Consider the following 12,359-nt stretch of genomic DNA (forward strand, 5'->3'; position numbering starts at 1 on the left):
AGCCCATAATTTGTAAGTAGCCCCACTTATTGTTTCCTACAATTAATGTGCTCTGAATCCTAAATATTTACACCGTGGCTCAAAATTCTGTGGAATCATGCTAGTTAGAGGAGTGAATTTGATGGCTTATAATCCGAAGTTTTTAGCAATATATTTTTCAAACCAAAATACTTTGAAAATATGCTTACAAACGTTTGAAATGTGAACCTTTTAATTAGTTCCAAATGACTTTATATAATTTCACTTTCCAGAGTATAAGTGGTTTCAAATTGAGTCACTTCTATTCCTTCCATTATCATTACATTTAGTATCCTCTATTCCAGTCCCTGCAATCAATTATAGGCCAATTGCTGACAATTATTTTCACAGCCAACCAATCACTCTGTTAATCTGTACATCATTAGACCATAATTGCTGTCACGGACGTCTCAAAATCAGCTACCTATTGGCAACATATAGAAATGTTTATAAAATGAAAATGTGTTTTACAAAACAATTTCTCACTTTCATCTTACTAAAATGAGCTCATCTAAAATGTAGCTAATCGAAAACAGAATGCAAATCAACAGTCGCCAACCTATGATGAAACAAGTTATTGCCAACTGAAAAATTATAGGAACACTACTCCATTGGATTTCCTAATGATTTAAGATAATTAGCGAAAGTGTTAAACTACAAGGCCATGCAAATGGTACAAATGTGCTATAAAACAGGCAGAATATAAAATCCATCACAATCCCATTTTTAATTATCAGACCACAAACATATTGGTTCTGTCCCTGTATACCAAGTCCTTAGAGTTCAATCAACACTTCACTCTTTACTTGATTTACTACCAGACAAGCACTCTGGCAGAAGTGGTAGTAAGTGAAGGGGTGAGATTAGTGTGCAAATACAGGAATTTAGTCCGAAACTTTGGAAGGTCTCTGGATTTACCCACCATATATGGTTGAAAGCAGAGGTAGAACTAGTAAGAGGTAGAACTAGTAAGGTATAGTGCTAGGCAGATACAAGCATTGTTGAGAAAATTAAAAAAACAACATAAAGAAGCATGGGGGTGTACTGGAGAAGGTGGAGTGTTCAGAGGGTGCTGTACCTTTATCGTACAAGGAGCCAGGACTTAACTGTTTGTCAACTGTAGAATGCTGAATGTATAAAATTAATTTAATGTACCCTACTTGACTAACTTTGTAGAGTGAAGTGCATTTAACAAGGCACTATGAACTGCCGTCTATAACACAAAATATCAACTCAATGCTAATGTGACTTGCTGACTCCAGAGGTCATGTACAGATTCAACATGACAATAACTGAACTGGCCTCCATGCCACAACTGTTCTAAGACTCACAATGTTTTTTTTAATTTTTTTTTAACTAGTGCAAATGGTGGGCTTCCAGGAAAAGTCTACGTTGTCTAGCAACGTAGAGTGTGTGTAACAAACTTTGCATGCTTGAGGAAAATGGTTGAAGTTTAAGGGGGGGAGCTAGAGCATTCTCCGGATAGAGGTACAGTTACAAGAACCAATCATTTCAGTAGTTGGTTTGAGAACAGAGAAACATCTAATGTGTACCAATGAGTCAATACATCTTAGGGTTAACCAAGAACCACCAACATTCTTTCAGAAGTCTGTGAGGCTTCCACTAAATGTTGGTTGCTTCATCAGCCGAGAATATGGCATCTCTGAGAAGTTTGCTAAAGAAAATGCAGACATTTAGGCGGGGAAGTGAAAGAAACAGTTTGGTTGAAGCATGAAAGAAAAATCTTAATGATCTCTTCTTTGCAGATGCCAGGAAATAAACTAATGCTAACTTTGGTGTAGTAACAGCATTCCTCTCTGAGACAGAAAGAAATTGACACAAAAGTTGTTTTTTACAATGCTTACATTTGAACCTGCTAAAGCCACTATTGAACACAAGGCATCAGTATTCATTGGATGAGAAAACATTATCACTGGTCTTTCCCGAAGCTGTTTGTGTCAAATGGAAATCTACAGGGTGCTAATTTAGCTGTAGTTATTTCTGGTTTGGAAGTTCAGAATGTGCATGCAGAGCTGTGAATATTCCAACAGAAGAAACAACTCTTATTTCAAGTTATAGTGGTATTTTGGCCTACTTGTGAGTTGTACAGGATTGGCAACACACGTGGATGACTGATAAGGACTTGATTTTGAATTCAGTAGGAACTTGTGCAGAGAAAAAAACAATTTCAGGGGAAATAAAAATTTGGAATTGAATCAAGGCGGCCAGTCATGTTTTTCAACTACTGTGTGTGAAGTATGTGAAGTACTGGTGGCTACATCAGTGCATTTCCTACAAATATTCACGTGACTTTATTGCTCCTGCATCGTCTTTACACTAGAATCCTGTGTTTGTTTCTCCAAGTGAAACATTCCCGGGGTTTTGGTTTCTAATATTAATATCCACTTCACTTCCGCAGACTTAACATGTTTTTTTTTTTACACAGCATCAGGCGGAACAAACAGACATACACCACCTGCAGGGAAACTGAATAGTTGAACGATTCAATAGAGTACTCCGCGACACCAATTAGCTTTCTAAGGCTTGCAGACGCTCATTATTGAAAGCAGTTAGGACCCGCTAAGAAGAAATCACAGAGGTACCATATTATGACAGTGGTTCTCCATTTGGCTTTATGAGAAATAGGAGCTGCTTTGTGTCCATAGTGGACAGAAAAAAGGAAAGGAAGACTTGATACATTACATTACAGTACATCTGGATGCAAGCAGAACAAGAGAAAGAAGGCTACATGTTTGCTACGAAGCCCTTGACAGCATAAAAGTGTCTAAAGTCACGGTTTGTGACTGGCTTAAACTGATCTACTTTGACATGTGACCAAAGAATGTACAAAGAGTTTGGAAGCTGCTTAAGTTGAGAAGAAAGGCAGAAACATTATCAACATTGGATGAGGGTGAATATGTATAAGGTTGACATAGGTCAAGCTTCCACTATGCAGATGGGGATAAAGGTTAATTTTTTATGTGATAAGTCACCCTACAGGCTGAATGACCTAAATCAATGTACTGTGCTGCTTCCCCTACCATACTACTAATCCTGCTCGACTCCTCCGCACCGGACGTCACCTTCCTGACGGAAACCTGGATGAACACCTCCTCGGCACCGGACATAGCCATAGCCATACCTGATGGCTAAAAGATTGCGCGCAGAGACCGGAATAACAACAAACCTGGAGGAGGAATCGCCATCATCCACAGGGACACCATCAGAGTCTCAACCAGCACCGAAGACGCCCTCAACATGGCCGAACACCTACACTTCCAGATCCACGTCAACACCACCACCACCCGCAGAGGAACCTTCGTCTACAGACCCCCGGGCCCACGACCACAGTTCAGCGAATCCATCGCCGACCTCATCAGCATGCATGCAATCGCCTCCACAGACTACATACTCCTAGGAGACCTGAACTTCCACCATAAGAACGCCAACGACGACTCCATAACACTGATAGACAACCTCGAACTCAAACAACTCGTCACGACACCCACACACTCCGCTGGACAACCGCTCGACCGCATCTTCTCCACCAGCAACCACGTCACCTTCAGCCACACCACTGAACTCCAATGGAACGACCACCACTACATCAACTTCTCCTTCGAGAAACACACCACACACAACAAACCACAAGGCATCCCACACCGCAGCAGGAAAAAAAAATCACAGAAGACCAGCTGGTCACCGCACTCGCCCGAGACCCACCTCCCGATCCCTCCAAGACCAACGCAGCAGCCCACAACGTCTGAGTATGGATAGACGACTGCGCCAACACCCTCACCCCAATCAGGAAACCCTCCGAGAGACACACCAACACCAGAGCCATCTGGAGAAGCAATGGCGCAAGAACCAGACGCCGGACAACCACGCAACCTCATGAACGCCAGGTGCAGACACCATCAGCTCATCAGATCCGCCAAAAGAACCTCCTTCAAGAAACGCATAGACAACAACGCACACAACAGCAGTGAACTCTTCAACATCGGGAAAGAACTCACCACCCCTAGCTCCAGCGACTTCCCACCGTCATAAGTACCCTGCGACACCCTGGCTACCTTCTTCCACCGTAAGATCATAGACATCTACAACAGCTTCGATACCCAGACGCAAACGGCAGACGTCGCCACCCCAGAATCCACACCCACCGAACGCTCCGACCTTCTGCTCTCTTGGAACAACGTCAACGATGAAGAAACCGCCAAAATCATGCACACCATCCACTCCGGCTCACCTTCCGACCCCTGCCCCGCCACATCTTCAACAAGGCAAGTACCATCATCGCACCCCAACTTCGAAAGATCATCAACAGCTCCTTAGAGACCTCCACCTTCCCAGAGAGCTGGAAACACGCCGAGATCAGCGCCCTCCTCAAGAAACCCAAGGCGGACCCAAAAGACCTCAAGAACTTCCAACCCATCTCCCTGCTCCCGTTCCCGGCAAAGGTCATTAAGAAGACCGCCAACAGACAACTGACCCTCTTCCTGCAGGAGAACAACGCTCTGGACTCCTCCCAATTCGGCTTCTGCAGCGACCACAGCACCGAGACTGCCCTCATCGCCGCCACTGACGACATCAGGGTCATACTAGACAAGGGCGAGACCGCGGCCCTCATCCTCCTGGACCTCTCGGCCACTTTCGACACCGTTTGCCACCGCACCCTTCGCACACGCCTCCACGGCGCAGGGATCCGAGGCAAAACCCTGGACTGGATCACCTCCTTCCTCACCGGCAGAACCCGGAGAGTCCGCCTCACCAGTACCATTCCGAAGCCACCACAATCACCTGCGGCGTACCCCAAGGATCATCCCTCAGCCCAACCCTCTTTAACAACTACATGGCTCCGCTCACCAACATCGTCCAACACCACCACCTCGAAATTGTCTTGTACGCCGACGACACACAGCTGACCCTCTCCCTCACCAAAGACCCGGCCATCGCCAAATCCAACCTCCACGTGGGAATGAGGCCTTCACAGAATGGATGAAAACCAGCTGCCTGAAACTGAACTCGGACAAGACGGAGGTCCTCTTTCTCGGATCCACCCCCTCCGCTTGGGATGACTCCTGGTGGCCAACCACGCTGGGAGCTCCCCCGACACCTACAAACCACACACGCAATCTGGGGTTCATCCTGGACTCAACGCACGCCATGACCCAGCAAGTCAACGCCTTCACCTCCTCCTGCTTCAACACCCTACGAATGCTCTGGAAAATCTAGAGATGGATCCCCATCAAAACCAGGAGAACGGTCACCCAAGCGCTCATCGGCAGCAGGCTGGACTACGGCAACGCACTCTACGCAGGAACCACGCCTACACTCCAGAAGAGACTCCAGCGCATACAGAATGCCTCTGCATGCCTCATCCTCCGACTCCCCCACCACAGCCACATCACCACCCACCTACGAAACGTGCATTAGCTCCCGGTCAACAAGAGGATCCCCTTCAGGCTCCTCACCCATGCACGCAGAGCTCTCCACAACACCGGACCAGCATACCTCAACAAACTACTGTCCTTCTACACCCCAAACCGCCAACTGAGCTCCGCTGACCTCACCCTCACCACCGTCCCACGCATCCGTCGAACGACCACCGGCGGCAGATCCTTCTCCTAGCTCGCCGCAAAGATATGTAATACCCTTCCCGCCCATCTACGCAAGACCCAGGACCTGCTTACCTTCAGGAGACGCCTCAAGACATGGCTGTTCGACCAATAGCTGCCTTCCCCCCTTAACACCTTGAGACCCTCACGAGTGAGTAGCGAGCTCTACAAATGGACTGATTGATTGATTAATCCCCTTCACTCTCTTTGATAGGGATGTGATAAGGTCTATGACACAGGCACTTCATATTGTTGTTATTGCGTCTGTATATTATGATTTGAGTTGATTAGGATCAATATCTAACCTAAGTGCTTACCTAAGATTCATGTATTCAACTAACTTGTAGGTAAGTTGTTTGACATGGAATACTATTCCTAGCTTTTATCTCAGTTTTGGTCTGTATGAGAAATTATGCTTGAATGAGTAAAAATAGATTGTTGTAGAAAGTATTAGAAGTTGGTAGGCACCGAAGGTCAAAGCACAACAGGACCAAACAATAGTATCAGTGCGCTGCATGGATGCTGGTAACCCAGTTATGAGTACCTTCATGCGTAAGTGATTACATACGGTGATATTCTGTATGATCTTACACTTTTTTTACTATGTAATATGGAAAATGTGTTTTATCTTGGTTGTAGAATGTGGTACGGTGACCATTAAGGTCTCATGGCAGTAGATAACCTTTATGCGAAGAAAGGTCATGTCTGTGTGAAATAAAGGCACTTTTCCCCAATATACTTCTGGCGTGCACCTAGTACTTCAGAATGTAGGTCTGCGCTTATTTCCTACCCTTTATCCAGCTCTTATGATGAGCCCCTTCACGCCTTGCATATCACCACGTCCCTTGTGTTTTCTACAACGAAGGTGATTTAACCATTAAATATATAAAATGAGGCCTAAAAATCACTTCTGTCAATTTCAAGTGGATCACATAAAACAGGGAAATGAACCAATTACATACAAAGTAACATAATGGAACTCATACCATTCTCCACTTTGACCAGTGCATTGTTCATGAAAATCCAAAATTATAGGATCAAACCACAACAGCACGATACCCAAGACAGCCCAAAACCAATACATTTAGGGGTTAATTATGGCAAGGTTCCATTTTCACATCGCCTTTCATAACTAGAAAAAGACCAAAAATATATTCAATAAAACATTTTTTATTGCGAATTCTTAAGTTATTTTTTGATCTAAGAGAAAAACATTTTCAACTACGCTTCGCCCTCCAGAGATATCGTTGATCAGGGAACAATATTTCCCTATTGTGAATGGCTACATGTGAAGACACTTCACTTCCAATTCCTGAAAATGTATGAGGTTTTGAAGATGGGACTTTAACATAAAGAATCTGTATAAATTATCTTCTGGCGCAGAGGTGATCCGTATTAATGGAAATATAGTCAATTTCTCGCAAAATACATTATGCAACACCGGTTTTATTCTTAATGTGCATGAAATTATTATGGTTGCTTTACAAACACAACCCTCTGAATAGAAATACTTTCATCTATATTCTCTTGACATAATTCCAATGGGTTTTACCATTTACACGCAGTGATTTGCAGCTCATGGCCTAGTTGATGTGCGCTATTTGCCACAATACTTTCAGCCTATGAAGAAGTAACCATCAGATGCAGACAATATTTATCTAAGCAACAGAAGAGCCCAACGCCACTTACCTCCATTTCTTTGTTGTGGTTGTGCACCTTCTGCAGCATCTCTTCTGCTTCCCGCAGACGGTGGTAGAGCTGCGGTGAATGCTCAGTTGGGGTCAATTCACTATCGTACGAGTCCAGGATGGCCCGCATACCATCTCGCTCCTGAAACAGAGGAAAAATGGAGGAAACCATTACTGATCCTTCAACAATGCGGATTTCAATTCATACATGGTACTTTCACAGTACAGTATCCTGTTAAATTATATTCTTTCGTATTAGGAGTTTGTCTGCAAAGTGACAACAGCCAATCTGTGAAAAACCAGCAGATCTTAACCTGTGGTCCCAGGACCACTGGGGGTCCACAGGGCCTACTCAGGGCATTGGAGACAGTTTTACGAAATGAAATATTAAAATTAAAAAAGTATTTAAAAATAAGCAAGCGACATAGAAAATGTGAAAAGATAAAAATATTTGGGCATTTGTTTGGTGTATACTGGTTTTTGCATCTTTGTGCATTGATTTGAGGTCCAGTTAATAGAAATTGCTTAGACTAGGGGACTGCAGTAATGGATTGCAATATTGATTCCGTGGGGGCCCACAGAAGTTGAAAGGTTAAGAACTGCAGCCTTAAACCATTCCAGTTCTAACAACATAGCACAATAAAGGTGGCAATGGACTTAAGTTAGCTGGGTGTGCTGTATAATTGCTGGCTCCAACATCCTGTACCACTGAATTGGGAACAAATGAGATTCGCCAACAATAATTAAAGGGATTTGTACATCTGAAGAATCTTAAGCCTGATTTTGACTTTGGCGCAGTTGCGCCGTCTCACAGCGTGAGGTATTACTAGTTGAACTCGTGTACGACGGACGGCCCTTCGCCTTTCCCATGGTGGTGCCTGGAAAACAGGCACTTCAATGGAAACGGCAAAAAGCTTCCAGCACGGCACTGGACAGTGACTTTCTTGGCTGTCCTGGAACTTTAGGGAAATAAGGACATGTGGGCACAGGTTGTGCCTCCCTGTATGTATACCCATGGCGGGAGGGTGGTATGGGGGCCCTGTGGGGCCCCCTTTGTTTCCCCCACCACCAGCCTTTTCATGGCGGGGCCCCCACCACGAAATGGCTGCTGGTGGCTGAACTCATAATATGCTCAGCGGGACTATGCCAGTCACGCTGAGCATCTTCATTGTGGCGCCGCTCCACCACTGCCAGGGAACGCCTCGTAATCAGCCCCTTAGTTTTTCATACCTGTATTACACTTGCTTATTTTATCAAGCGTGACACTTCCCACCACCGCTGGGTAACCTACTTTAAGTCAATAATAAATGGTCCTTTTCAGAAAGGTTGTCCAGGGAGGTCAGGCCTATTGTGTCTGGGGAAATGGCCACTGTAGACGAAGCGCACACATATCAGCATAGGTTAATAGGCAAATTAGTAGTACGCGCACAGCCCCTGCTGCATTACTAATGTGTAGTACCAGACCCCAGTCAGTAATAAAGCTATCTGAAGCGAAATACACAAACTTTCCGGCACCATCCTTGTTTGCACACTGCTGCACATGCACCTGGTCTCTTGCTATTTTTCCAAATTCGGTCGAGTTTTATTACAAATTTGACTTTATGGGGAACAAAGCCCTTGTCACCTCGTCTACTGTGAAAATAAAAATGATGTCCCGTGAGCTTGGTGTGTTTGAGCCATCATACTCTGGCAGCCTTACAGGGGATTTTTGCTGCAGGCCTGGAATAGGTGACATTTCGTGTTATTTGCAGGGATTTGGCATTGCTAAGCTTGTCAACAACTGGAAAGCCAACAGCAAGATGAGAGAAGTGCTTGGCAGCAGCAATATTTCTCAGAGTACACCTGGGGTGAGGCTGCGCCAAAACACTGGCATATGCTTTGTTTTTCAGAGATCCTGGGACGGAAAGAGCTATTGCAAATGACTGCGATAATTTCATATTTTGTACTCGACATAAGCGGTTTAAGTACCGCATGGGATGACGGCTTCATTTGGTTCATTCAAACTAAAGTTTGGGGTCTTGATACACTAACAACACAAATGTGAAGTTTACCATTATTACTATATTGTTATTACCATTCACGAGGGAGGCAATGGAAACACAATTTTTACATGGGAGTTGGTGCAGTGGCAACAAAAGGGCATTTTATGAAAAGTGTATCAAATCTGAAAATAAAATTGACATGGGGGGAAAAGTGTTAAGGGTCCTCAAAGGGGTGTATAGTGGAATAAATAAAACCAGGAACCAAAACAGCAGTTTTAAATAGCTTTCCGGGAACTACTCGTATTTTACCAGGAACCACAGGGGTTTTTATTTGTGGCCCTCAAAGTTATAACGTTTCAAAAAGAGACAGTTGGGGTACACAAGAGTGGTGGGCCTTAACACCCATTCGATGTGCAATAAGAAGTTGGTGTGTAGGTGGATTTAAAATATAAATAAAAACGGAGACCTTTAAATTAGAACTATTTGAGATTTGCATTAGAATGCCTTTCCAAGAAATGGATTTAGAGCTGTGGAGAAAAAAGTGCATTTTTGGTAGACTTCCAGTTGGCCATTTCCATCAGGTTTCTACTGGCTCCAGTTGCTGTCATATTGGTTATTGGTCATCGAATTGACTGCTACGAAGAAGATTTCCCGCACTTTAATTTTCACTGCAAGATCAAGCGACTTATTTGCATAGAAACCCTATCTTGTGTGCAGTTCTAAAAGGTCATCTGGTGTCCCACCATGCATCCTGAATGTCTACATTTATTCATATATAGCGTTCATGCCCAGAGATCTATTGAGCCAGTTGAAATTTACACTGGTGGTGAGCATGTGAGCCTCCAAAGCTTACTAAGTTGAAGGAAAATAGCGAGGCACACTGAGGTAAATTGCAAGGTAAATCTTATATGAAAAAAACTAAACAGCTTGGGTGCATACGAGGTATCCCCCTCTGGCCACAAGGGAGTAACTGTAAAATGAAACAAGCATTTGCAATGCAATAGGTCTCGCATTAGGAAAGTTTGAGCTATTGGTATTGTAAATTACACATTTTTTATTTATGTGTTGGTTTTGAAAATAGCTAAATTAATAGCTTTGTCATTTACAATGCCAATAGTTTTAACTTTTGCAAATGTGACACCTGTAGCATTTGTAATGCAATATGTGTTGTATTTACGTGACTTAGATGTATTGATATTACAAATAACAATAGCTTTTAATTTTTTTAAATAATAAATACTTAAAGGTTATTGTAATTTATAATGGCAATAGCTTAACCCTTTGTAAATAACTTTTGTAAAGATTATGTTCAGTGTATTTTATTGTGACGAAAATCCAAGAACAGAAGTGAAATATTAACATCTTTTTGTGACATTTGTAATAAAGCTTGAAACATTGAGAGGACACATTTGAACCAGTTGTTGAATGGTTGCACAGATTGATGCTGTGGTGGCGCTGAGTGATGTTGTGGTGGCGACGAGTGATGCTGTGGCGTTCAGTGATGCTGTGGTAGCGCATAGTGATGTTGTGGTGCCTCTGAGTGGTGATGCTGTGGTGGGGCTGAGTGATGCTGTGTTGATGCGATAGATTGACAGAGTGAGTGCGATAGATAGAGGGAGGGCGATAGATAAGATCGAATGAGTGTGATAGAGTGAGGACGATAGAGTGAGGGCGATAGATAGAGAGATAGAGTGAGGGCGATCGATAGATAGAGTGAGGGCGATCGATAGAGTGAGGGCGATAGATAGATAGATAGATAGGAGGGCGACAGTAAACATCCCGTATTCGAGGAATTTACTGTGTGCAATTTTAATTTTGATTCAACGTTTCAATGCGTCCCCTCGAGTACCTGTGTTATGCTACTAATATAAATGAATTTGCAGATGTTAATCACTGTAACCAAACACAAGGAGGCGGACATGTGGCCTCTGGCTTCAAAGGCACAAAACCTGAGTTCAGATCTTAGTTCCTGCACATAGGCAAAGCGTCTTATCTGACAGTTTTGTGCTTTCTGAGCGGGCGGGCACAGTGAGTGCTGAGAAGCCGGACTACCAGTGTGCTCATTGTTTTGACTGCCTCCTTACAGTTTTTTTTCTATCCAGCCATGACGTGAAGGCACCTCAGCAAGTTAACTAAACCACATATTTCTGCATGCAACAAGAAGTATCTGGGGTCTGATTCCAGTCGGGGCGAGTTAGACGTTTATCCTTTTTTGACCAACAAAGTCAGTTTGAAATGGACAGTAAAATAAATAAAACACACTGCACGCCTTCTGCTGTGGGCTCAGAGACGAGAATGGACAGGGAAGGAAGGCCCGGCAGAAGAGCTGTTATGTCTGATGCTTGTGGACGGCCGACGCTTGTGGATGTCTGATGCCTGACGCTTGTGGATGGCCGACGCTTGTGGATGGCCGACGCTTGTGGATGGCCGACGCTTGTGGATGGCCGACGCTTGTGGATGGCCGACGCTTGTGGATGGCCGACGCTTGTGGATGGCCGACGCTTGTGGATGGCCGACGCTTGTGGATGGCCGACGCTTGTGGACGGCCGACGCTTGTGGACGGCCGACGCTTGTGGACGGCCGACGCTTGTGGACGGCCGACGCTTGTGGACGACCGACGCTTGTGGACGACCGACGCTTGTGGACGACCGACGCTTGTGGACGACCGACGCTTGTGGACGACCGACGCTTGTGGACGACCGACGCTTGTGGACGGCCGACGCTTGTGGACGGCCGACGCTTGTGGATGGCCGACGCTTGTGGATGGCCGACGCTTGTGGATGGCCGACGCTTGTGGATGGCTGACGCTTGTGGATGCCTGATGCTTGTGCAAGCCAGACCCTTTTTGGATGCCTGACACTTGTGGATGTCTGATGGGTGATGCTTGTGGATGCCTAGTCCTTGGACACTACTATGCTGTGTTTCAGTAGCCCATGTTTAGTGAACTCTGTCATTATGCCACCTTTTACACTTCCTTTAGCTGAAAATAATGCAAAATCTTTGAAAGCTCGAAATTCATTAAGTTGTAAAGGTTTCCTGCAAACAAATTAAAT

General features: G+C 44.5%; 1 protein-coding gene across 2 annotated transcripts in view; it reads right to left on the reverse strand.

Moving 5' to 3' along the window:
• The window catches only part of MAD1L1 (mitotic arrest deficient 1 like 1), a 2,576,418-nt gene that overhangs the window by 1,616,027 nt on the left and 948,032 nt on the right, over positions 1 to 12,359 (reverse strand). For both annotated transcript variants that reach the window (XM_078664968.1, XM_078664969.1), the window contains exon 12: positions 7,326 to 7,466. In XM_078664968.1, coding sequence (XP_078521094.1) covers positions 7,326 to 7,466 — 141 coding nt within the window. The remainder of the gene's footprint in view (positions 1 to 7,325; positions 7,467 to 12,359) is intronic.

This window comes from Lissotriton helveticus, chromosome 10 (assembly GCF_964261635.1).
Source record: "Lissotriton helveticus chromosome 10, aLisHel1.1, whole genome shotgun sequence".
Taxonomy (NCBI): domain Eukaryota; kingdom Metazoa; phylum Chordata; class Amphibia; order Caudata; family Salamandridae; genus Lissotriton; species Lissotriton helveticus.